Raw genomic sequence first — 25,000 nt, forward strand, 5'->3', positions numbered from 1 at the left:
TGTTTCAACCGAACCAGGAAAGACCTCAATTGGATAGACCTACAACCAATCAGAGCAACGGAGCGACGCATAACGTTAGTTGTCAAATGTCAACAGAACTCAACTGCACTCTGTTGCCAAGTCTGCGGGTTGAAGCGACCCCAATTATGTGATTATACAGACCCAGGAATGCGAATTTTAGCTGCAGCCCTGCCAAAATAACACATATTTTACCCCCCAAATGCCTTTTTTTTCCCAGAGAACCCCCCCGGAAAGCTATTGGGCTTGTTTTTGGCTAGTTTTGAGGAACATCAGCAATTGGGCGGGTTTTGTTGTAAAAACTTGGCAACCCTGTACCAGCACGCTGGAATAAGTTAGAAGAAAAAGATGAGTGTAAACGATCTTTGCCGGTTTTGTAAAAACAGAATTTAAGGATACACGGAGTACTTACCAACACCATCATCATTTCTGAGAGAAATAGTAAAGGTGAATGCATATATGAACAAGTTCTCCGTTTAGGATTAGAACAAACTCAACCCAAGCGCCTTTGATGACGTGGATGATTACGTTAATGTTGATCATCTGTCCATCATCGTCTAAAGCCCGCCCTGATGATTTCATTGGTCCGAACAGTTTCTGTCCGGGGATAATTACTCCTCTACGGATCAAGTGCAGACCGAGCTGCCCGAGTTAAAATGTTGTGGGCGGGGCTAAGTTCAGCTGGCATCCAGGCTAGAATACTGCAGTATTTATTTTAAATGATTTATCGGTGCACATCATTATTGAGTTAAATTCATGTTCCTAGTAATCTTGAGTCAGAATAACTTCATCTCTTCTCTGATGATGAGGGCGGGGCCACCTGTCACTCACATGAGATCCACCAATAGCAAACCACCACCATCCAATCAATTCCCCACAGACACACTCAAGCCCCGCCCTACATTTGTTCTTGTTTGAGAAGCGATTCACTCGGATATACAGCACAATAGAGAAGAAAAGATGATCACATATGATGAGTTTTTGGCATCAGCACCTCGCTCCACTGGCTGGCGCTCCAGTCGGGACAGGGCACATCGCCGCAGGGTTCACTCAGGACTCTCTGCTGCTCATCACACTCTCGCTCCACCAGCCGGCGGCCCAGGTTGTTCATGCAGAACGCCTGTCGCGTCCGGACGCCACGTCCACAGCTCTTCGAGCACTGCAAACACAGTCACAGAGAAACTACGTCAACAATCACATGCAAATCTACAGATCCTTGTGTTAAATCACACATTAACAGTAGTATTTTTACAAAAAAGACGTGTAAAAACAGCCCATGTCAGCCATTTCTCAACGAGACGAGCCGCTGGCAGAAGCCCCGCCCATGAGGCGAATTCACGTCTGTTGTGAAGTGAATGTCACTCGCGAATGAAGCGAGTAAACTCAACAAGTTCAAGCGTCCAACTTCGCGTGAATAGCGTGATTTATTCGTGTCAATCGCGTCCGGTGTGAACGCACAGTAATAGAGCTGTTTGTGAATCTAAAAGATTTAACGCAAATAACGCAGCATCCGTTTTTATATTCATTTTTGCCCAGCGTTACATGATCACGCTCCTATTCATGTAAATGCTTCCAAGCGCAACAAGACACAAGAGAACGCGCTGTATGTCAATGTCCTGTCTGTGTGTGTGTGTGTGTGTGTGTGTGTGTCAGTGTCCTGTCTGTGTGGCTGCGTCTCATGTCAGCTAATCGAGGGACACTCTGACACACACACACACGCACACTCGACACACAGACAGACTCGTGTCAGTCTCCTGCTCAAATCGAGTTCTCTTTTGCTCATGAACCAACAATAACAACAACACAGAGGATTTTGAGTATTCTCATATTAGGAGTCTTAAATTAGTTAAATAACGTCTTAAATGAACTTAAAGAGTTGTGAGGAAATGAGATGTGCGTGACAGCGCGTCAGATGCGCGGCTGTTCTTAAAGTGACAGGAGCACTGATGATGATGTCATTAATGTTCATCAAAGAACAACGGAACAGAGAAAATTGTAGCTTCAATGATGATTCATCTATATTTCATTTTTTATTTATGCAGTTAAGAAAGGTGTTTGATAACTATTACATTTCTGTACATGTCTAACACTAGTTTTTTTTACCTTAAATGCATGCAAACATATTGTAGGCGACTCCGAGAACACAAAATGAGCAACCGTTGAAAACTTTGAGCATAATATGGGCGGTTCAGTAAGTGCGGATATGAGTTGTAGTGCGGGTCACCTGAGACCAGGCGCTGTACTGCCAGCTTTTGAGAAGGCAGTCGCCATGACAGGCCTCTCGCGTCTGCGGTTTGGGCAGGTCTGAGCAGGCGCGGCTCTCCACGGGTTCACTCAGTCTCTTGCTCTGGCTGTAGCGCATACACACCACGTCCAGCGAGCGGGAACCCGGACCGCATTTACTGGAGCAGTCGCTGCGGCCCGCCACGTGCCACCTGAGGAGCACAGAGAAGAAACGTTCAGCGTTCAACAGTGGTGGAAAGAGAACTGAAAAAGCATACTCAAGTAAAAGTACTGATACTTGTCAAAAAAATGTAGTGCTAGTAGAGTAAAAGTACCTGTCCTAAATACTACTCATAAAAAGTAAAAGTACTCAAGAGTAGTGAGTAGTGAGTATTATGCTATGAATGTTATTCCACCTTATACCCTGCAAATTAAAAATGTAGCTTATGGATGATTCTCAGTAAGAACAAAAAAACATGAGATCAGCAGTGTTTCAATATTTCTCCAAGTTTTATTTTTGACTGCTAGCACTAAAAATACAGCCATGTAATATTTGAGAAAGCAACCAATAATCTGGTAACATTTATGACAACCAGTCTGTAGAGGTTTTCTTGCGATTAATTAAAAAAGGTTGCAAAGCATTGTACATTAACAATTTTATGTTAAAAAAGCAGTTCTTTATTTTCAAGACGCATTCATTGTAATGCTTTAATTTCAATGGATGTTTTCTCTGTTAAAGGAATACACTTCAGAAATCAGAATCGAGTTACTCACGATTTTCACCAATGATTATTTTTGCTTGTAATTAAAAACATGAACCTGATTTAAATATAAATCTGATGTTTTATGAAAGTTATTTGCTATATACATGGACTACAATTTTAAATCGCCATGAGAACACATTATATTAAAATATGCACTTGTAATGAGTGTAAAATCAACATTATAATTTTCACTCAAAATCTTTTCTTTATTATTAAAAACTCAGATTCTCTTATTTTGAATATATTTTTTTATTTTCATTGGATTGTCTTTTGATTTAATTATGCTGGTATGTATATTTTTGGAGTTTTATATATGATTTGTAATGAAGTGTACCGCCCCTTTTAAGAAACACTTAACTTTGGACACGTTCTCTCCTCGCTCAGTTGATAAGCTACACTGAGATGAGGATGTATGTTGGCTCACGGAGCAATTTCACGATTTCAGTCATCTTACAGTAACCAGCAACAACCCCCTTTCATAAAGCGCGCGTGCCTCTCACTCTAGGCTGGTCGAGACTCACTAACGCTATGGTTGATATGACAGGATTCACACGTGTGACGCATGGAGACAGGACTTATTATTCGCCTTGGCCAATCACATTGACAGGACAAAAATAAACATAAAGTAGCGACTGCAGGTTTAGCGCAGTAAAAGTACAGATACAGCACTTAAAATGTACTCAAGCAAAAGTAAAAGTACACTGTTTTTAAACTACTTAATAAAGTACAATTCCTGAGAAAAACTACTCAATTACAGTAACGAGAGTATTTGTAATTCGTTACTTTACACCACTGGCATTCGGTTTGTTTGGGTCCCTTTCGAAAGGGAACTTGCGCTGCGTCAGCTTGACGCTACGGGGAACACCTCCAGCGTGACAGGTGTCTGAACTACTATCGAATCATGGCAATCCTATTGACCGGCGACAGCCTATGATGTCATCAAGGTGCGACCAGGAACTATATAAGGGTGCCTTTCCAACATGACACCGCTTCTTCGTCTTCAGGGACTGTTTTGTCTGAATGCTTCGAGTTAAGGTAATCCAAATCTGCCAGGGATCAAGAGCATGATTATGGAGCTGTTTGTTTGTTTGTGTATGTGAGCGTTTGTCAATCCGAGATCACTCCGTTCTCGTCTGATTCTCTTCCTGAGGGAAGAGGGTTTGGCATCCGAGACTGATGATGCGGCCCCGCTCATGCCGAGGCTGAGCGCGGACGCGAGTCACATGTTTCTTGGATGGAGCTCGCTGAGGCGGCTGACGAGACTTATCTGCAAGTGCTCTAGGGATGGCGGTGAGAAGGGAGATTTATCTTCTCGGCCATCCCGACTGTGTATGCTGAGCCTTTGAATGTTATAAAGCGCGCTGCAGGCGGGCTGCGGCTGCCATGTTGGTGCGTTAGAGGAGAGATCGCTCGCTCGTGTTAGATTAAGCGATTGGTCTCTCCCCGTCCATATCATCGGCTCAGTTGGGCTTTTTCAGTCCTTCCTGATCTTCCTATTTAGATCGAGAGGGCATGGAATCACCCATATTCGGCTTGTTCACTGACATCAGCGATAGGTCGCTGACGTTGGGAGGATAAGAGAATATGGGTATGTGTCGTCGCCACCGACTGACGGGTGCAATCTCGTATCTGGATGGGCGAGGACACTGAGAGCTCCAACCCTGCCATCTGATTCTTCAAAATGATGTTTCGAAGCAAACCTATTGGCAGGGCACACACAGCAGCAGGTCAGCCTAGTGCTACTTCTCTCACCATGGCGGTGTTGTAAAAATGCACACCAGGCAGATCTGCTGAGGATCTCAATCAGGGGATGTTTTTCTGATGCGGTGGTGGTGCACCAGCCGGAGACTGGGTCTGAGGACCAGCATTGCTGAGGTGCATTCGGCAACGTCTGAGGACCTGCATACCACTGAGATCCAGGTCCCTGGCAGGCGGGAGGCGTCATGGTCCAAGGACCGAAGATGGGGCCCGAGGGCCAGCATCGCCTCTCGGGCACCCCCTCAGTCGAGGGTGGCGCGCACAGAGGCGGACTCCCGGGGGAAGTAGGAGTTCTATATCACAATTGCAGTCAAAAAATAAAAGCGTTAATGATGGGTCTCCTTCTTGAAGTAAGAATTGCATTGACCCTCACTCCTCTACTTCATCTCCTCTCCAGGCGCTTCTTACATCCGGCCTGGGGTGGGCCCGTGATGATTATATTCTAGGCCCGCCGGGCCGGTCTGTGAGAGCGCCCCCTCAGGATGGTGGTCGTATACTAGCTTGATGGCTGTTTTTTTCAAAGTTTGAAGCGCCGTAGGAGCGAGTGGTGAGTCCCCCTCGAGAAGGGTGAAACATTATTTACTATGTTTTTCAGGACCCTCTTTCGCTCTCCTGAGAGGGTTTGGGGGATTATGGATCATCGTTGGACATAGGGCCTGCAGCTCCCCGTGAGTAAGCTGAGAACGACCTTTTTGATGTTTGTGTATGATTGCCTCACTTTAGGTCCCCAGTTTCGGTAACGGTTGGTAGCATGGGTTGCTAACAGGTAGCAAGCTGCACAGGTCTTCCCTGTGGGATTTGCCATTGGGTAGCAGGCTTCAACCTGGCCTCCCCTGAGGGCACGTTCCTGGTCTTCAGTCACTGGACATCTAGCAGTGGATCGCTGTCAGGTAGTAGGCTTCAACCTGGCCTCCCCTGAGGGCACATTCCTGGTCTTCAGTCACTGGACATCTAGCAGTGGATCGCTGTCAGGTAGTAGGCTTCACCAGGCCTCACTGAAAATTAGCTTCTGGGTGGTAGGCCCCAGCGGGCCTCCCTAACGGCGAGCTCCGGGACCTCAGTCATCTCTGACGGTTCGCACGAATGGCTAGAACAGGTGGTAGGCCTCACTAGGCCTCCCAGTCAGAGCGAGTCCCATCTTCCAGCTACCTCGAGGGCCAGCTTGACTGCTATTGGGTAGTAGGCCTCATTAGGCCTCCCTGAGACGCGAGCAGTCAGCACAGGTTACCAGGTGGAGGCCCCTTCTGGCCTCCCTGGGGAACGAGTTCCCTAGGCGGGAACACTTAACTGGCTTTACGCTGACAGCTAGTGGTCACCTGCTATCAGGCTCCGGTTTCTAGCCGGTAGCACCTGAAGGCGGTGTTTATACCCTAGCATGACGAGACGACACTGCTGCTATGCGGTCCCTAGAGGACCAGGGACTTGGATAGATCGCCTACAGCATGGTTACCTACCAGGCAGGCTTAGGAGCTCCTCTCAAGTGAGAGTCTTTTGTGAGCTTACAGCCGCTTGGCACTGATCCGTCGGTTGTAGGCCCCTCGAGGCCTCCCAGCTAGGATCAGCCTGTAGGCCTGTTCGGCCTCCTGAGCACGTTTTAAAGTAGGTGCTTGGTAGATCCTAGGATCGAGCGGCTAAATCCCCTCGCTAGCAAGGGTTGGAAAGCACTTCGCTGAGCGCTGCTCTCCAGGATAACCCATCTCTGAGGTCCGGCTGGAAGAGGACACTGCCATTTTGCAGTACCTCAGTGGGATGTCTCTTCAGAGGCGAGTACCAGAGGCTCTGTTTTCAACAGACAGGGTTGGCCGAACCTATGTGTCCCACATAGAGGTCGCTAGGTCAGGCCTCCCTGGTGGCATTCTGTGAATTCTTCCCGAATAGTGACTGGCGCGGGTTCCCTCGGGTCCCCTAGCCACGTTCCCTTAAAGGAACCCCTTCTGTTGAATGGGCTGGTTCCAGGCCTTTGAGCGGCCAGGGTAGGACTTCATATGGTATGCGAAGGCTCCTTCTCAGGTTTATAGCTTGGGCTTTGACCGTAGGGAATGCTGTCACTGACAGCCTAATGTGACCGGAGGAGGAGTGATTCAGGCATTTCAGTTGAATTTGATTGCCCTGACAGTTGTCACTGCCAGTGGGCATGCACTCCCTTCGGCATGGCGGCGTGGGTATATCGTTCAACGTAGCGTCAGCTGACGCAGCGCGAGTTCCCTGTTCTCAGGGAACTAGGGTTACATACTTAACTGAGACGTTTTCTTTTGTGTTCACATTTTTAGCCAAGAAACTTCAAAAAAATGTAATCGCATTGTCCGCTAAAAAATTGTCGGAAATATCCGTATTCAATTCAGTTTGACAGCAAATGCAGTTTTGGTTTTCCTTTCAGTGTTTGCAGAGTGTGTGCGTTCAGTTTTTCTGTTGGAGCATCACTAGAATGAGACCCGGGAGCTGTTGTGCGCATGCACCTGAGTTCACAGTCGCTGTTGCAGGGCTCCGTCGTGCCTCTGGGTCGAGGTAAATACTCACACCTCTGCTCCGAAACCACCAGGTGATCGCTCTTACGAACACACACGGCCTTCCGTCGCCGCTCACCTGCAGATGAACACACAGATGAGAAAGAGATGAGAAACACCAGAGAGTGATGAGAAGGAGATGAGAAACACCAGAGAGAGATGAGAAACACCAGAGAGAGATGAGAACAAGATGAGAAACACCAGCGAGTGATGAGAAAGAGATGAGAAACACCAGAGAGTGATGAGAACAAGATGAAAAACACCAGCGAGTGATGAGAAAGAGATGAGAAACACCAGAGAGTGATGAGAAAGAGATGAGAAACACCAGAGAGTGATGAGAAAGAGATGAGAAACACCAGAGAGTGATGAGAAACACCAGAGAGTGATGAGAAAGAGATGAGAAACACCAGAGAGTGATGAGAAAGAGATGAGAAACACCAGAGAGTGATGAGAAAGAGATGAGAAACACCAGAGAGTGATGAGAAACACCAGAGAGTGATGAGAAAGAGATGAGAAACACCAGAGAGTGATGAGAAAGAGATGAGAAACACCAGAGAGTGATGAGAAAGAGATGAGAAACACCAGAGAGTGATGAGAAAGAGATGAGAAACAACAGAGAGAGATGTGAAAGAGATGAGAAACACCAGCGAGTGATGAGAAAGAGATGAGAAACACCAGAGAGTGATGAGAAAGAGATGAGAAACACCAGAGAGAGATGAGAAAGAGATGAGAAACACCAGAGAGTGATGAGAAACACCAGAGAGTGATGAGAAAGAGATGAGAAACACCAGAGAGTGATGAGAAAGAGATGAGAAACACCAGAGAGAGATGAGAAAGAGATGAGAAACACCAGAGAGTGATGAGAAAGAGATGAGAAACACCAGAGAGTGATGAGAACAAGATGAGAAACACCAGAGAGAGATGAGAAAGAGATGAGAAACACCAGAGAGAGATGAGAAAGAGATGAGAAACACCAGAGAGAGATGAGAAAGAGATGAGAAACACCAGAGAGAGACGAGAAAGAGATGAGAAACACCAGAGAGAGATGAGAACAAGATGAGAAACACCAGAGAGTGATGAGAACAAGATGAGAAACACCAGAGAGAGATGAGAAACACCAGAGAGTGATGAGAAAGAGATGAGAAACACTAGAGAGTGATGAGAAAGAAATGAGAAACACCAGAGAGATGAGAAAGAGATGAGAAACACCAGAGAGAGACGAGAAAGAGATGAGAAACACCAGAGAGAGATGAGAAACACCAGAGAGAGATGAGAAACACCAGAGAGTGATGAGAAAGAAATGAGAAACACCAGAGTGATGAGAAAGAGATGAGAAACACCAGAGAGAGATGAGAAAGAGATGAGAAACACCAGAGAGTGATGAGAAACACCAGAGAGTGATGAGAAACACCAGAGAGAGATGAGAAACACCAGATAGAGATTAGAAACACCAGATAGAGATGAGAAAGAGATGAGAAACACCAGAGAGAGACGAGAAAGAGATGAGAAACACCAGAGAGTGATGAGAAAGAGATGAGAAACACCAGAGAGTGATGAGAAACACCAGAGAGTGATGAGAAACACCAGAGAGAGATGAGAAACACCAGATAGAGATTAGAAACACCAGATAGAGATGAGAAAGAGATGAGAAACACCAGAGAGAGACGAGAAAGAGATGAGAAACACCAGAGAGAGATGAGAAAGAGATGAGAAACACCAGAGAGTGATGAGAAACACCAGAGAGTGATGAGAAACACCAGAGAGAGATGAGAAACACCAGAGAGTGATGAGAAACACCAGAGAGAGATGAGAAACACCAGAGAGAGATGAGAAACACCAGAGAGTGATGAGAAACACCAGATAGAGATGAGAAAGAGATGAGAAACACCAGAGAGTGATGAGAAAGAGATGAGAAACACCAGAGAGTGATGAGAAAGAGATGAGAAACACCAGAGAGAGATGAGAAACACCAGATAGAGATTAGAAACACCAGATAGAGATGAGAAAGAGATGAGAAACACCAGAGAGAGACGAGAAAGAGATGAGAAACACCAGAGAGAGATGAGAAAGAGATGAGAAACACCAGAGAGTGATGAGAAACACCAGAGAGTGATGAGAAACACCAGAGAGAGATGAGAAACACCAGAGAGTGATGAGAAACACCAGAGAGAGATGAGAAACACCAGAGAGAGATGAGAAACACCAGAGAGTGATGAGAAACACCAGATAGAGATGAGAAAGAGATGAGAAACACCAGAGAGTGATGAGAAAGAGATGAGAAACACCAGAGAGTGATGAGAAAGAGATGAGAAACACCAGAGAGAGATGAGAAAGAGATGAGAAACACCAGAGAGAGATGTGAAAGAGATGAGAAACACCAGAGAGAGATGAGAAACACCAGAGAGAGATGAGAAACACCAGAGAGTGATGAGAAAGAGATGAGAAACACCAGAGAGTGATGAGAAACACCAGAGAGTGATGAGAAAGAGATGAGAAACACCAGAGAGTGATGAGAAAGAGATGAGAAACACCAGAGAGAGATGAGAAACACCAGAGAGAGATGAGAAACACCAGAGAGAGATGAGAAACACCAGAGAGTGATGAGAAAGAGATGAGAAACACCAGAGAGTGATGAGAAACACCAGAGAGTGATGAGAAAGAGATGAGAAACACCAGAGAGTGATGAGAACAAGATGAGAAACACCAGAGAGAGATGAGAAACACCAGAGAGTGATGAGAAAGAGATGAGAAACACCTGAGAGTGATTAGAAGGTGTTTGAGGACAGAAAACCAAAAATGGGTGCAGGCAGATAAAGACCCAGATATAAAGCAGAACCTTGACACATGCGGCTGCACTCCTGCCACGGCCCTGACGGATCCCAGACAAACTGCTCCCGCTGCTCCTCGATGGGAATACTGAAGGAATATCTGACGTCAGGATTATACAGGTTTCCCACGCACAGAACCTGAGACGACAGGAAGTTCACAAAACCTGTAAATCAGTGGTATAAAAGGCCCAATATACTTCAAGCGTTATTGAAAATCTAAAAATGAAAGCTAACTCAAGATATTAAGACTCGCCTGCAGCACAAGCTCCTCCTCGATCCGTTGCGTGCAGTTGATCCGTTCCTCTGTAGTGTTGGATCCGCTGTACTCAATCTCTGCTCCCTTAAAGGTGATTTCCCTTTTAAACATGGACACTACAAAGTTTCCGTTCAGGAGGAAGTTGGACTGACTGTCAGACAGAGCTGCAGATCAGAGGACGAGAAGGATCAGAACTGAACAGATCAGATGCCATTGGTTTACTGATTTATGTTTTTTCTGAATTGGTTTGCATGCGCATTCTTCACTGAAGTACCATGCAAATATCATGGCATGTGAAATGAAAAGCATGTATCAGAGGACCGTGGTATTATCATCTGATACCATCACTGTAACACCAGGGTAATGTGGCCTGGTAATACATGTACTGAACTCACCGAGGTAGTTATCATCTTCTGGTAATCCTGAGTAGCTGACCTGCTTTATATCTATGTTGGTGGCACCAGCAGGAATCCGAACCACAACGTTATAACCTAAAACACCAAAGAGTGATGAGAACAAGATGAGAAACACCAGAGAGTGATGAGAACAAGATGAGAAACACCAGAGTGATGAGATAGAGATGAGAAAGATATGAGAAACACCAGAGAGTGATGAGAAAGAGATGAGAAACACCAGAGAGTGATGAGAAAGAGATGAGAAACACCAGAGAGAGATGAGAAAGATATGAGAAACACCAGAGAGAGATGAGAAACACCAGAGAGTGATGAGAACAAGATGAGAAACACCAGAGTGATGAGATAGAGATGAGAAAGAGATGAGAAACACCAGAGAGTGATGAGAACAAGATGAGAAACACCAGAGGGTGATGAGAAAGATATGAGAAACACCAGAGAGTGATGAGAAAGAGATTAGAAACACCAGAGAGAGATGAGAAAGAGATGAGAAACACCAGAGAGTGATGAGAAAGAGATGAGAAACACCAGATAGAGATGAAAAAGAGATGATAAACACCAGAGAGAGATGAGAAAGAGATGAGAAACACCAGAGAGTGATGAGAAAGAGATGAGAAACACCAGAGAGTGATGAGAAAGAGATGAGAAACACCAGAGAGTGATGAGAACAAGATGAGAAACACCAGAGAGTGATGAGAAAGAGATGAGAAACAGCAGAGAGAGATGAGAAAGAGATGAGAAACACCAGATAGAGATGAAAAAGAGATGAGAAACACCAGAGAGTGATGAGAAAGAGATGAGAAACACCAGATAGAGATGAGAACAAGATGAGAAACACCAGAGAGAGATGAGAAAGAGATGAGAAACACCAGAGAAATGAGAACAAGATGAGAAACACCAGAGATTTATGAGAAAGAGATGAGAAACACCAGAGTGATGAGAAAGAGATGAGAAAGAGATGAGAAACACCAGATAGAGATGAAAAAGAGATGAGAAACACCAGAGAGAGATGAGAAACACCAGAGTGATGAGAACAAGATGAGAAACACCAGATAGAGATGAAAAAGAGATGAGAAACACCAGAGAGAGATGAGAAACACCAGAGTGATGAGAACAAGATGAGAAACACCAGAGAGAGATGAGAAAGAGATGAGAAACACCAGAGAGATGAGAAAGAGATGAGAAACACCAGATAGAGATGAGAAAGAGATGAGAAACACCAGAGAGTGATGAGAAAGAGATGAGAAACACCAGAGAGATGAGAACAAGATGAGAAACACCAGAGAGTGATGAGAACAAGATGAGAAACACCAGAGAGATGAGAAAGAGATGAGAAACACCAGATAGAGATGAAAAAGAGATGAGAAACACCAGATAGAGATGAGAAAGAGATGAGAAACACCAGAGAGAGATGAGAAAGATATGAGAAACACCAGAAAGTGATGAGAAAGAGATGAGAAACACCAGATAGAGATGAAAAAGAGATGAGAAACACCAGAGAGAGATGAGAAAGTGATGAGAAACACCAGAGAGATGAGAACAAGATGAGAAACACCAGAGAGTGATTAGAAAGAGATGAGAAACAGATGAGAAACAACAGAGAGAGATGTGAAAGAGATGAGAAACAACAGAGAGAGATGAGAAAGAGATGAGAAACACCAGAGAGATGAGAAAGAGATGAGAAACACCAGATAGAGATGAGAAAGAGATGAGAAACACCAGAGAGTGATGAGAAAGAGATGAGAAACACCAGAGAGATGAGAACAAGATGAGAAACACCAGAGAGAGATGAGAAAGAGATGAGAAACACCAGAGAGAGATGTGAAAGAGATGAGAAACACCAGAGAGAGATGAGAACAAGATGAGAAACACCAGATAGAGATGAGAACAAGATGAGAAACACCAGAGAGTGATGAGAAAGAGATGAGAAACACCAGAGAGAGATGAGAAAGAAATGAGAAACACCAGAGAGAGATGAGAAAGAGATGAGAAACACCAGAGAGAGATGAGAAAGAGATGAGAAACACCAGAGAGAGATGAGAAAGAAATGAGAAACACCAGAGAGATGAGAACAAGATGAGAAACACCAGAGAGAGATGAGAAAGAGATGAGAAACACCAGAGAGAGATGAGAAAGAGACGAGAAACACCAGAGAGAGATGAGAAACACCAGAGAGAGATGAGAAAGAGATGAGAAACACCAGATAGAGATGAGAAAGAGATGAGAAACACCAGAGAGAGATGAGAAAGAGATGAGAAACACCAAAGAGAGATGAGAAAGATATGAGAAACACCAGAAAGTGATGAGAAAGAGATGAGAAACACCAGATAGAGATGAAAAAGAGATGAGAAACACCAGAGAGAGATGAGAAAGAGATGAGAAATACCAGAGAGATGAGAACAAGATGAGAAACACCAGAGAGTGATTAGAAAGAGATGAGAAACAGATGAGAAACAACAGAGAGAGATGTGAAAGAGATGAGAAACAACAGAGAGAGATGAGAAAGAGATGAGAAACACCAGAGAGATGAGAAAGAGATGAGAAACACCAGAGAGAGATGAGAAACACCAGAGAGAAATGAGAACAAGATGAGAAACACCAGATAGATGAGAAAGAGATGAGAAACACCAGATAGAGATGAGAGAGATGAGAAACACCAGAGAGAGATGAGAAAGAGATGAGAAACACCAGAGAGTGATGAGAAAGAGATGAGAAACACCAGAGAGAGATGAGAAAGAGATGAGAAACACCAGAGAGAGATGAGAAAGAGATGAGAAACACCAGAGAGAGATGAGAAAGAGATGAGAAACACCAGAGAGAGATGTGAAAGAGATGAGAAACACCAGAGAGATGAGAACAAGATGAGAAACACCAGATAGAGATGAGAAAGAGATGAGAAACACCAGAGAGAGATGAGAACAAGATGAGAAACACCAGATAGAGATGAGAAACACCAGAGAGAGAAGAGAAACACCAGAGAGTGATGAGAAAGAGATGAGAAACACCAGAGAGTGATGAGAAAGAGATGAGAAACACCAGAGAGAGATGAGAAAGAGATGAGAAACACCAGAGAGAGATGAGAAAGAGATGAAAAACACCAAAGAGAGATGAGAAAGAGATGAGAAACACCAGAGAGAGATGAGAAAGAGATGAGAAACACCAGAGAGAGATGTGAAAGAGATGAGAAACACCAGAGAGAGATGAGAAAGAGATGAGAAACACCAGAGAGTGATGAGAAAGAGATGAGAAACACCAGAGAGATGAGAACAAGATGAGAAACACCAGATAGAGATGAGAAAGAGATGAGAAACACCAGAGAGAGATGTGAAAGAGATGAGAAACACCAGAGAGAGATGAGAACAAGATGAGAAACACCAGATAGAGATGAGAACAAGATGAGAAACACCAGAGAGTGATGAGAAAGAGATGAGAAACACCAGAGAGAGATGAGAAAGAAATGAGAAACACCAGAGAGAGATGAGAAAGAGATGAGAAACACCAGAGAGAGATGAGAAAGAGATGAGAAACACCAGAGAGAGATGAGAAAGAAATGAGAAACACCAGAGAGATGAGAACAAGATGAGAAACACCAGAGAGAGATGAGAAAGAGATGAGAAACACCAGAGAGAGATGAGAAAGAGACGAGAAACACCAGAGAGAGATGAGAAACACCAGAGAGAGATGAGAAAGAGATGAGAAACACCAGATAGAGATGAGAAAGAGATGAGAAACACCAGAGAGAGATGAGAAAGAGATGAGAAACACCAAAGAGAGATGAGAAAGAGACGAGAAACACCAGAGAGAGATGAGAAACACCAGAGAGAGATGAGAAAGAGATGAGAAACACCAGAGAGAGATGAGAAACACCAGAGAGAGATGAGAAAGAGATGAGAAACACCAGAGAGATGAGAAAGAGATGAGAAACACCAGATAGAGATGAGAAAGAGATGAGAAACACCAGAGAGAGATGAGAAAGAGATGAGAAACACCAAAGAGAGATGAGAAAGAGACGAGAAACACCAGATAGAGATGAGAAACACCAGAGAGAGATGAGAAAGAGATGAGAAACACCAGAGAGAGATGAGAAAGAGATGAGAAACACCAGAGAGAGATGAGAAACACCAGAGAGAGATGAGAAAGAGATGAGAAACACCAGAGAGAGATGAGAAACACCAGAGAGAGATGAGAAAGAGATGAGAAACACCAGAGAGATGAGAAAGAGATGAGAAACACCAGAGAGAGATGAGAAAGAGATGAGAAACACCAGAGAGAGATGAGAACAAGATGAGAAACACCAGAGAGAGATGAGAAACACCAGAGAGAGATGAGAACAAGATGAGAAACACCAGATAGAGATGAGAAAGAGATGAGAAACACCAGAGAGTGATGAGAAAGAGATGAGAAACACCAGAGAGAGATGAGAACAAGATGAGAAACACCAGATAGAGATGAGAACAAGATGAGAAACACCAGAGAGTGATGAGAAAGAGATGAGAAACACCAGAGAGAGATGAGAAAGAGATGAGAAACACCAGAGAGAGATGAGAACAAGATGAGAAACACCAGAGAGAGATGAGAAAGAGATGAGAAACACCAGAGAGAGATGAGAAAGAGATGAGAAACACCAGAGAGAGATGAGAAACACCAGAGAGAGATGAGAAAGAGATGAGAAACACCAGATAGAGATGAGAAAGAGATGAGAAACACCAGAGAGAGATGAGAAAGAGATGAGAAACACCAGAGAGAGATGAGAAACACCAGAGAGAGATGAGAAAGAGATGAGAAACACCAGAGAGTGATGAGAAAGAGATGAGAAACACCAGAGAGAGATGTGAAAGAGATGAGAAACACCAGAGAGTGATGAGAAAGAGATGAGAAACAGCAGAGAGAGATGAGAAAGAGATGAGAAACAGCAGAGAGAGATGAGAAAGAGATGAGAAACAGCAGAGAGTGATGAGAAAGAGATGAGAAACAGCAGAGAGAGATGTGAAAGAGATGAGAAACACCAGAGAGAGATGTGAAAGAGATGAGAAACACCAGAGAGTGATGAGAACAAGATGAGAAACACCAGAGAGTGATGAGAAACACCAGAGAGTGATGAGAAACACCAGAGAGTGATGAGAAAGAGATGAGAAACAGCAGAGAGAGATGAGAAGGAGATGAGAAACACCAGAGAGAGATGAGAAAGAGATGAGAAACACCAGAGAGTGATGAGAAAGAGATGAGAAACACCAGAGAGAGATGAGAAACACCAGAGAGTGATGAGAAAGAGATGAGAAACACCAGAGAGTGATGAGAACAAGATGAGAAACACCAGAGAGAGATGAGAAACACCAGAGAGAGATGAGAAAGAGATGAGAAACACCAGAGAGAGATGAGAAAGAGATGAGAAACACCAGAGAGAGATGAGAAAGAGATGAAAAACACCAGAGAGAGATGAGAAAGAGATGAGAAACAGCAGAGAGAGATGTGAAAGAGATGAGAAACACCAGAGAGTGATGAGAAAGAGATGAGAAACACCAGAGAGAGATGAGAAACACCAGAGAGAGATGAGAAAGAGATGAGAAACACCAGAGAGAGATGAGAAAGAGATGAGAAACAGCAGAGAGAGATGAGAACAAGATGAGAAACACCAGAGAGATGAGAAAGAGATGAGAAACAGCAGAGAGAGATGTGAAAGAGATGAGAAACACCAGAGAGTGATGAGAAAGAGATGAGAAACACCAGATAGAGATGAGAAAGAGATGAGAAACACCAGATAGAGATGAGAAACACCAGAGAGTGATGAGAAAGAGATGAGAAACACCTGACACTTAACTCTCACCGTATTGTGCGTTGTTGAAGGTTCCAGTGAGGGTCTTACATGACGAGTTGTCTCCTCCACAGACACCACACTTATCATTTCTTGCCTTTGAATTCAAAACGTGGTCACAACCTGCTTGCTAAGAGAGACACACACACACACAATCAAGATTGTCAGTTCCCATTTGCATCACACAAATGTACCATATGCACATACCATAGATTTAACATTCTTATTTTAGACGTACTGCGGTAACGCGATGGTTTTTGGATAAATGCCATAGTTGTACCATGTTATTCTTTGAATTACCTTATAAATATCATGATATATTAATACAGTAATCATGCAATCAAATCATTTTTTAGGGGTAGTTTCATACCCGGCAGAGGCCTTGTACACAGATATCATACGTGTCTGGTCCACACGGGGTTCCGTCGACGACTCGATCCCTCAGCTGATAGTACGCCATTGTCCCCGTGACACGACAGAAGAGTTTACAGCGATCTTTCATCACAACTGAGGAACAGGAGAGATGAGTGTGAGACGTGAAACCACTGGGATATTTCAGTATTATTTTGCAGTTTCTGTACATTACCAATGAGTTTCAAACAGATGAGAAACACGAAAGTGATGTGAGAAAGAGATGAGAAACATCAGAGATACACTATATTACCAAAAGTGTTGTGACGCCTGCCTTCACATGCACATGAACTTTAATGCCATCCCAGTCGCCCACCCTTTGCAGCTCTAACAGCTCCTGCTCTTCTTTCCTCAAGGTTTAGGAGTGTGTTTATGGGGATTCTTCATTTGTGATGTTGGACGAGAAGGCCTGGCTCTCGGTCTCCGCTCTAATTCATCCCAAAGCTGTTCTATCGGGTTGAGGTCAGGACTCCAGTTCCTCCACCAAACTCCTCATCATGTCTTTATGGAGACGCTTTGAGCACTGGTCAGTCATGCTGGGACAGGAAGGGGCCGTAACCAAACTGATCCCACAAAGTTGGGAGCATGAAATTGTCCAAAATGTCTTGGTGAAGCATTAAAGGGTTAGTTCACCCAAAAATGAAAATTCTGTCATTAATTCCTCACCCTCATGTCGTTCGAGACTCGTCAGACCTCCGTTCATCTTCAGACACAAATGAAGATATTTTAGTGTAAAGCTGATGCTGAGAAAGGCTTCAGATAGGCCTCCATTGGCATTCAGTACATTTACACTCCCAAGACCCATAAAAGGCACTAAAAACGTCGTTACAAAGTCCATCTCACCACAGTGACTCTACAATAATTGTACGATGCGACAACAATAGTTTTTGTGCGCCAAAAAAAAATGAAAATAACACCTTTATCCAGCTTGTTCTTGTCTTCCGTGTGTGTCTCCACGGCGCATGCGCGAGAATATGACGTAGCGCCAGCGTTCAGGAATCCATGAAATGCTCACTTTAACCCCATTTTGAGAACTACGCCGAGACCTAAAGCACGATCAGTGTAGAATTCAACAGCTGAGATACGCGCGTCTTCCTCTGCTCGTAAACAAATCTCTTCTGGGTCATGTGTCCGAACGCCGGATCTGCGTCATATTCTCACGCATGCGTCGTGGAGACACACACGGAAGACAAGAACAAGTTGGATAAAGGTGTTATTTTCATTTTTTTTTGCGCACAAAAACTATTGTTGTCGCATCGTAAAATTATTGTAGTCACTGTGGTGAGATGGACTTTGTAACAATGTTTTTAGTGCCTTTTATGGGTCTTGTGAGTGTAAATGTACTGAATGCCAATGGAGGCCTATCTGAAGCCTTTCTCAGCATCAGCTTTACACTAAAATATCTTCATTTGTGTCTGAAGATGAACGGAGGTCTGACGGGTGTCCAACCACATGAGGGTGAGGAATTAATGACAGAATTTTAATTTTTGGGTGAACTAACCCTTTAAGAGTTCCTTTCACTGGAACCCCTGAAAAACAATCCTTTACACTTGGCACAATGCAGTCAGGCGAGTCCCGTTCTCCCGGCGACCGCCAAACCCAGACTCGTCCATGGGATTGTCAGACAGAGAAGCGTGATTGGTCACTCAGAGAACACGTCTCCACTGCTCTAGAGTCCAGTGGCGGCGCACTTTACCCCACTGTATCCCACACTTTGGTGATGTAAGGCTTGTATGAGCTGCTCGGCCATGGAAACCCATTCCATGAAGCTCTACACACTGATCTTGAGCTCATCTGAAGGACACAGAAGTTTGGAGGTCTGGAGCTCTTGACTCTGCAGAAAGTTGGCGACTTCTGTGACCCTCAGCATGCGCTGACCCCGCTCTGTGACCCTCAGCATGCGCTGACCCCGCTCTGTGACCCTCAGCATGTGCTGACCCCGATCTGTGACCCTCAGCATGCGCTGACCCCGCTCTGTGACCCTCAGCATGTGCTGACCCCGCTCTGTGACCCTCAGCATGCGCTGACCCCGCTCTGTGATCCTCAGCATGCGCTGACCCCGCTCTGCGACCCTCAGCATGCGCTGACCCCGCTCTGTGACCCTCAGCATGTCCTGACCCCGCTCTGTGACCCTCAGCATGCGCTGACCCCGCTCTGTGACCCTCAGCATGTGCTGACCCCGCTCTGTGACCCTCAGCATGCGCTGACCCCGCTCTGTGACCCTCAGCATGTGCTGACCCCGCTCTGTGACCCTCAGCATGCGCTGACCCCGCTCTGTGACTGAGTTGCTGTTGTTCCCAATCACTTCCACTAACAGTTGAGCGTGGAATATTTAATAATAGCATCTTTGGGATACTCCAAAAGCATGTGGGAGCAGCAGAGAGAGTTTCTGATTGGCTGTTGAAGTGCAGCCAGAGTGTTTTTCTTTGATGTGATTTCTTTATTTCATCTGTCAGAGAGTAACTGTACAGCATTCACTTCAGATAAAAGCGTCTGCCAAATGCATGAATGCGGTCGGGACGGTGAATGTGAGCCATTCAGAGGTGTTTGAGGAGCTCAGCAGATCTGCATTGAGCAGGGCTCCTCCATCAGTCCTGAGGGCGTCTGCGGGTGTGTCTGTCTGCCTCAGTTAAACCATTAGAATAATAGCAGCAGGTTTGATCTGACACTCATCTCTGAAAGCAGGACCATCTGTGTGTGTGTGTGTGTGTGTTCTGACAGGTCATATACACTCACTGCCGCTGTACTTTGGCACCCAGCGGACGGTGGGCGGCAGTCCGTTGATGTTGAAGTGCTTCCCGTCGAACTGCGCGCACTGCTCCTCCCGGAAGTCCCTCCGGCCGCGGGGACACGGGTCTGTGTTACACGAGCGGAACTTCATCCTGCGGCCCACACAAAAACGCCCTCCGTTCCTCGGCCTGAGGACCATAAAGAGTCGAGCTGTTACAACCTGAGAGAATGTGTGTGAATGTGAGTGTGTGTGTGTGTGTGTGTGTGTGTGAGAGAGTGTGTGTGTGTGTGTGTGTGTGTGTGTGTGTGTGCGTGAGTGTGTGTGTGCTCACTCAGGTTTATTGCAGTCTCTGGTTGTGCTGCGTGTCCCTCCTCCACAGGTTCTGGAACACACATTGTACGGCCCCCAGGGGCCCCACTCACCATGAACCGGCTTCATGTCCATCTCCTTATTCACACACATGCCGTGCCTGCAGTGCTGCAAACACACACACACACACACACACACACACACACACTATATCAGAAAGTGCCTCTCTGTGGAAGCGCTCCGTCAGATCTGCAGTCAGTGATTCTGAACGCTGATGAGCTGGAGGATGAAGCTCTCGTGTGTGTGTGTGTGTGTGTGTGTTTGCTGTGAGCGTCGTGACAGACCCCGAGCTTCTTCACGCGGTAACCGAATCCCTCGCTCAGGGCCGGTGGAATGCCGGCTGGCGTCTGTCTCGGTGTGTTACGCTGGCACACGCGCGGCGGAGACGGACGATAAGGAAACCCAAACGGGCCGATAAGAGCGACAGAACTCATTACAGTCTCTCTCTCTGTCTCGCTCTCTCTCTCTCTCTCTCTCTCTCTCTCTCTCTCTGTCTCGCTCTCTCTCTCTCTCGCTCTCTCTCTCTCTCTCTCTCACTCTCTCTCTCTCCTCCTTCCGATATTCACATCTGAAACTCTGAAACCTCTCCGTGCGTTTATTGACTGATTCATCGCCTGATGTTGATCAGATGATGATACTGTGGCACTTTAATATTTAAACCACGGTCCCTCTCTTCTCAGATACACAATCTCCCCCTAAACAGGAAACGTAATTATTCTGGAGAATAAAAGAGTGGGAGCGCGAGATCCGGTGTCGCTCCTCATGACTGCTTCATTCATAACTCTACGTGTGATATACATCTCTGACTACAGGGCTTCAGTTTCACCTGATGGAGTAAAAGCGTTACACACCCGCGTTCGGCTGGCATTGCGTCTGCTCAGAGTCTGACTGAACGTCCGTCTGTGTCCAGAGAAACGAGACGCGCTGCTAATGACCGCGCAAACCTTCCCACGGATGAAGCGCTCGGGATTATCCTAAAGCCGGGCAACGCGATACACCTCGCTTCGGGAAAAGACGGAAAGGAAGGATTAAACAATGACAACGGACATAAAATGAAATTAAATCAACAATGCTCAATGGATGTCATTTGCTTTCCAGAATCTCATTTTCACAACCTCTCAAACGCTGAATTGTTTCAATGAAAGTAGTTTATGCATCTTAAATACACACAACTAAATACAATTATTTGACAAAACTTCAGTCTGACAGCAAATGAATTATTATGCATAAAGGAAACGCACTTTCACGTCACCTTTTCACTGACCTTGGTAAACAAGTGCACTAACTTTTGAAAAAGGTTATTAACATAAATAAATAAATGAATAAATAAATAAATGTGGGACAGTTGTAAGAAATAAAAATAAAAAATGAATTAAATAATAAAAAATGAAATTAAAACATTAAAAATTTAAATATAAAAAAACAAAATAATAACAATAACAAATAAAACAAAATATAAAAATAAAATATAAAATAAAATAATAAATAAAATAATAAAAATAAATAAAACAAAAGAAAAAAAATGAAAAAAATAAAATTAACAAACAAACAAATAAAAAAAAAAAAAATTAACAAAATATAATAAATAATAATAAAATGAAATCAAATAAAAAAACTATAAATTAAATAAAAAACAATCAAATAAAAAATAATAATAAATAAAACAAAATTAATTAATTTAATAAATAATAAATAAAAAACACCTCTCCTTGTAATGTCACCTTATTGTGGTGGAGAGGTTTGAGTAACCGAATGATCCTGGGAGCTGTGTTGTCTGGGGCTATATGCCCCTGGTAGGGTCACCCAAGGCAAACAGGCCCTTGGTGACGGGCCAGACTAAGAACAGTTCACAAACCCTTTATGACTACAATTACAGCAAGGGCCGAGACGTCGCCCGGCATGGCGCAGCCGGGGCCCCACCCTCGAGCCAGGCCTGGGGTTGGGGCTCGTATGCGAGCGCCTGGGGGCCGGGCCTCCACCCATGGGGCCCGGCCGGGCTCAGCCCGAAAGAGTGACGTGGGGCCGCCCTCCTGTGGCTCACCACCTGCAGGAGGGAGCGTAAGGCGAGGCCACCGACGACCCGATCTCTGGACACGGAATCTGGCTTTAGGGACGTGGAATATCACCTCGTTGGCGGGGAAGGAGCCTGAGCTTGTGCGGGAGGTCGAGAGGTACCGACTAGAGATAGTCGGGCTCACCTCCACGCACAGCTTGGGCTCTGGATCCACACTTCTTGAGAGAGGCTGGACTCTCTATCACTCTGGAGTTGCCCATGGTGAGAGGCGGAGGGCTGAAGTGGGTTTGCTTATAGCCCCCCAGCTCAGCCACCATGTGTTGGAGTTCACCCCGGTGAACGAGAGGGTCGCTTCCCTGCGCCTTCGAGTCGGGGATAGGTCTCTCACTGTCGTTTGTGCCTATGGGCCGAATGGCATTGTGGAGTACCCGGCCCTCTTGGAGTCTCTGGGAGGGGTGCTGGAAAGTGCTCCGACGTTCTACAGGGGGACTTCAACGCCCACGTGGGCAGTGACAGTGACACCTGGAGGGGCGTGATTGGGAGGAACGGCCCCCCTGATCTGAACCCGAGTGGTGTTCAGTTATTGGACTTCTGTGCTAGCCACGGTTTGTCCATAACGAACACCATGTTCAAGCATAAGGGTGTCCATCAGTGCACGTGGCACCAGGACACTCTAGACCGGAGGTCGATGATCGACTTTGTGGTCGTGTCATCAGACCTTCGGCCATGTCTTGGACACTCGGGTGAAGAGAGGGACGGAGCTGTCAACTGATCAACACCTGGTGGTGAGTTGGATCCGCTGGACAGACAGCTGGACAGACCCGGCAGACCCAAACGTACTGTGAGGGTCTGTTGGGAACGTTTGGCCGAGCCCCCTGTCAGAGAGATCTTCAACTCCTGCCTCCGGCAGAGCTTCGACCGGATCCCGAGGGAGTCTGGAGATATTGAGTCCGAGTGGACCATGTTCCCCACCTCCATTGTCACTGCGGCCGCTCGGAGCTGTGGCCGTAAGGTCTCCGGTGCATGTCGAGGCGGCAATCCCCGAACCCGGTGGTGGACACCGGAAGTAAGGGATGCCGTCAAGCTGAAGAAGGAGTCCTATCGGGCCTGGTTGGCTTGTGGGACTCCGGAGGCAGCTGACCGGTACCGGCGGGCCAAGCGGACTGCAGCCCGGGTAGTCGTGGGGGCAAAAAATCGGGCCTGGGAGGAGTTTGGTGAGGCCATGGAGAAAGACTATCAGTTGGCCTCAAAGAGATTCTAGCAAACCGTTGGACGCCTCAGGAGGGGGAAGCCGTGCACTACCAACACTGTTTACAGTGGAGATGGGCACCTGTTGACCTCAACTGGGGAAATCGTCGGGCGGTGGAAGGAATACTTCGAGGATCTCCTCAATCCCACCGACATGTCTTCCGTTGAGGAAGCAGTGGCTGGGGACTCAGAGGTGGACTCGTCCATCACCCGGGCTGAAGTCATCGAGGTGGTTAAAAAGCTTCTCGGTGACACCGGGGGTGGATGAGATCCGCCCTGAGTACCTCAAGTCTCTGGATGTTATGGGGCTGTCTTGGCTGACACGCCTCTGCAACATCACATGGCGGTCAGGGACAGTACCTCTGGCCTGGCAGACCGGGGTGGTGGTCCCTCTTTTCAAGAAGGGGGACCAGAGAGTGTGTTCCAACTATAAGGGGATCACACTTCTCAGCCTCCCCGGGAAAGTCTATGCCAGGGTATTGGAGAGGAGAATTCGGCCGATAGGGGAACCTCGGATTCAGGAGGAACAGTGTGGTTTTCGTCCCGGTCGTGGAACACTGGACCAGCTCTATACCCTCTACAGGGTGCTGGGGGGTTCATGGGAGTTTGCCCAACCAGTCCATATGTGTTTTGTGGATTTGGAGAAGGCATTCGACTGTGTCCCTCGCGGCATCCTGTGGAGGGTGATGGGGGAGTATGGGGTCGGCGGCCTCCTGCTTAGGGCTGTTCGGTCCCTTTACGACCGGAGCAAGAGCTTGGTTCGCATTGCCGGCAGTAAGTCAGACCTGTTCCCGGTGCATGTTGGACTCCGGCAGGGCTGCCCTTAGTCACCGGTTCTGTTCCTAATTTTTTACGGACAGAATTTCTAGGCGCAGCCAAGGGCCAGAGAGTGTCCGGTTTGGGGACCATACGATTTCGTCGCTGCTTTTTGCGGATGATATTGTCATGTTGGCTTCCTCGAGCCAGGACCTTGAGCATGCACTGGGGTGGTTTGCAGCCAAGTGTGAAGCGGCTGGGATGAGAATCAGCACCTCCAAGTCCGAGGCCATGGTTCTCAGTCGGAAAAGGGTGGATTGCCCACTTCAGGTTGGTGGAGAGTTCCTGCCTCAAGTGGAGGAGTTCACGGGTCTTGGGGTCTTGTTCACGAGTGAGGGAAGGATGGAACGGGAGATTGGCAGACGGATCGGTGCAGCTTCTGCAGTAATGCGGTCGATGTACCGGTCTGTCGTGGTGAAGAAGGAGCTGAGCTGTAAGGCAAAGCTCTCGATTTACCAGTCAATCTACGTTCCTACTCTCACCTATGGTCATGAGCTGTGGGTCATGACCGAAAGGACAAGATCCCCGATACAGGCGGCCGAAATGAGCTTTCTCCGTAGGGTGGCTGGGCGCTCCCTTAGGGATAGGGTGAGGAGCTCGGTCACTCGGGAGGAGCTCAGAGTAGAGCCGGTGCTCCTCCACATTGAGAGGAGCCAGCTGAGGTGGCTCGGGCATCTGTTCCGGATGCCTCATGGACGCCTTCCCAGGGAGGTGTTCCAGGCACGTCCCACCGGGAGGAGGCCCCGGGGAAGACCTAGGACACGCTGGAGGGATTATGTCTCCCGGCTGGCCTGGGAACGCCTCGGGGTTCCCCCGGAAGAGCTGGAGGAAGTGG

General features: G+C 46.3%; 1 protein-coding gene across 2 annotated transcripts in view; it reads right to left on the reverse strand.

The window, feature by feature from the left end:
- The window catches only part of LOC307122192 (A disintegrin and metalloproteinase with thrombospondin motifs 20), a 145,542-nt gene that overhangs the window by 47,500 nt on the left and 73,042 nt on the right, over positions 1-25,000 (reverse strand). For both annotated transcript variants that reach the window (XM_079810157.1, XM_079810158.1), the window contains 10 exons: positions 20,050-20,195; positions 19,724-19,905; positions 16,947-17,083; positions 16,589-16,706; positions 10,747-10,842; positions 10,349-10,515; positions 10,104-10,233; positions 7,220-7,346; positions 2,243-2,453; positions 1,013-1,177 (listed from right to left, as the gene is read on the reverse strand). In XM_079810157.1, the coding sequence (XP_079666283.1) occupies positions 1,013-1,177; positions 2,243-2,453; positions 7,220-7,346; positions 10,104-10,233; positions 10,349-10,515; positions 10,747-10,842; positions 16,589-16,706; positions 16,947-17,083; positions 19,724-19,905; positions 20,050-20,195 (1,479 nt within the window). The remainder of the gene's footprint in view (positions 1-1,012; positions 1,178-2,242; positions 2,454-7,219; positions 7,347-10,103; positions 10,234-10,348; positions 10,516-10,746; positions 10,843-16,588; positions 16,707-16,946; positions 17,084-19,723; positions 19,906-20,049; positions 20,196-25,000) is intronic.

This window comes from Gobio gobio (assembly GCF_949357685.1).
Source record: "Gobio gobio genome assembly, chromosome: 25".
NCBI lineage: Eukaryota > Metazoa > Chordata > Actinopteri > Cypriniformes > Gobionidae > Gobio > Gobio gobio.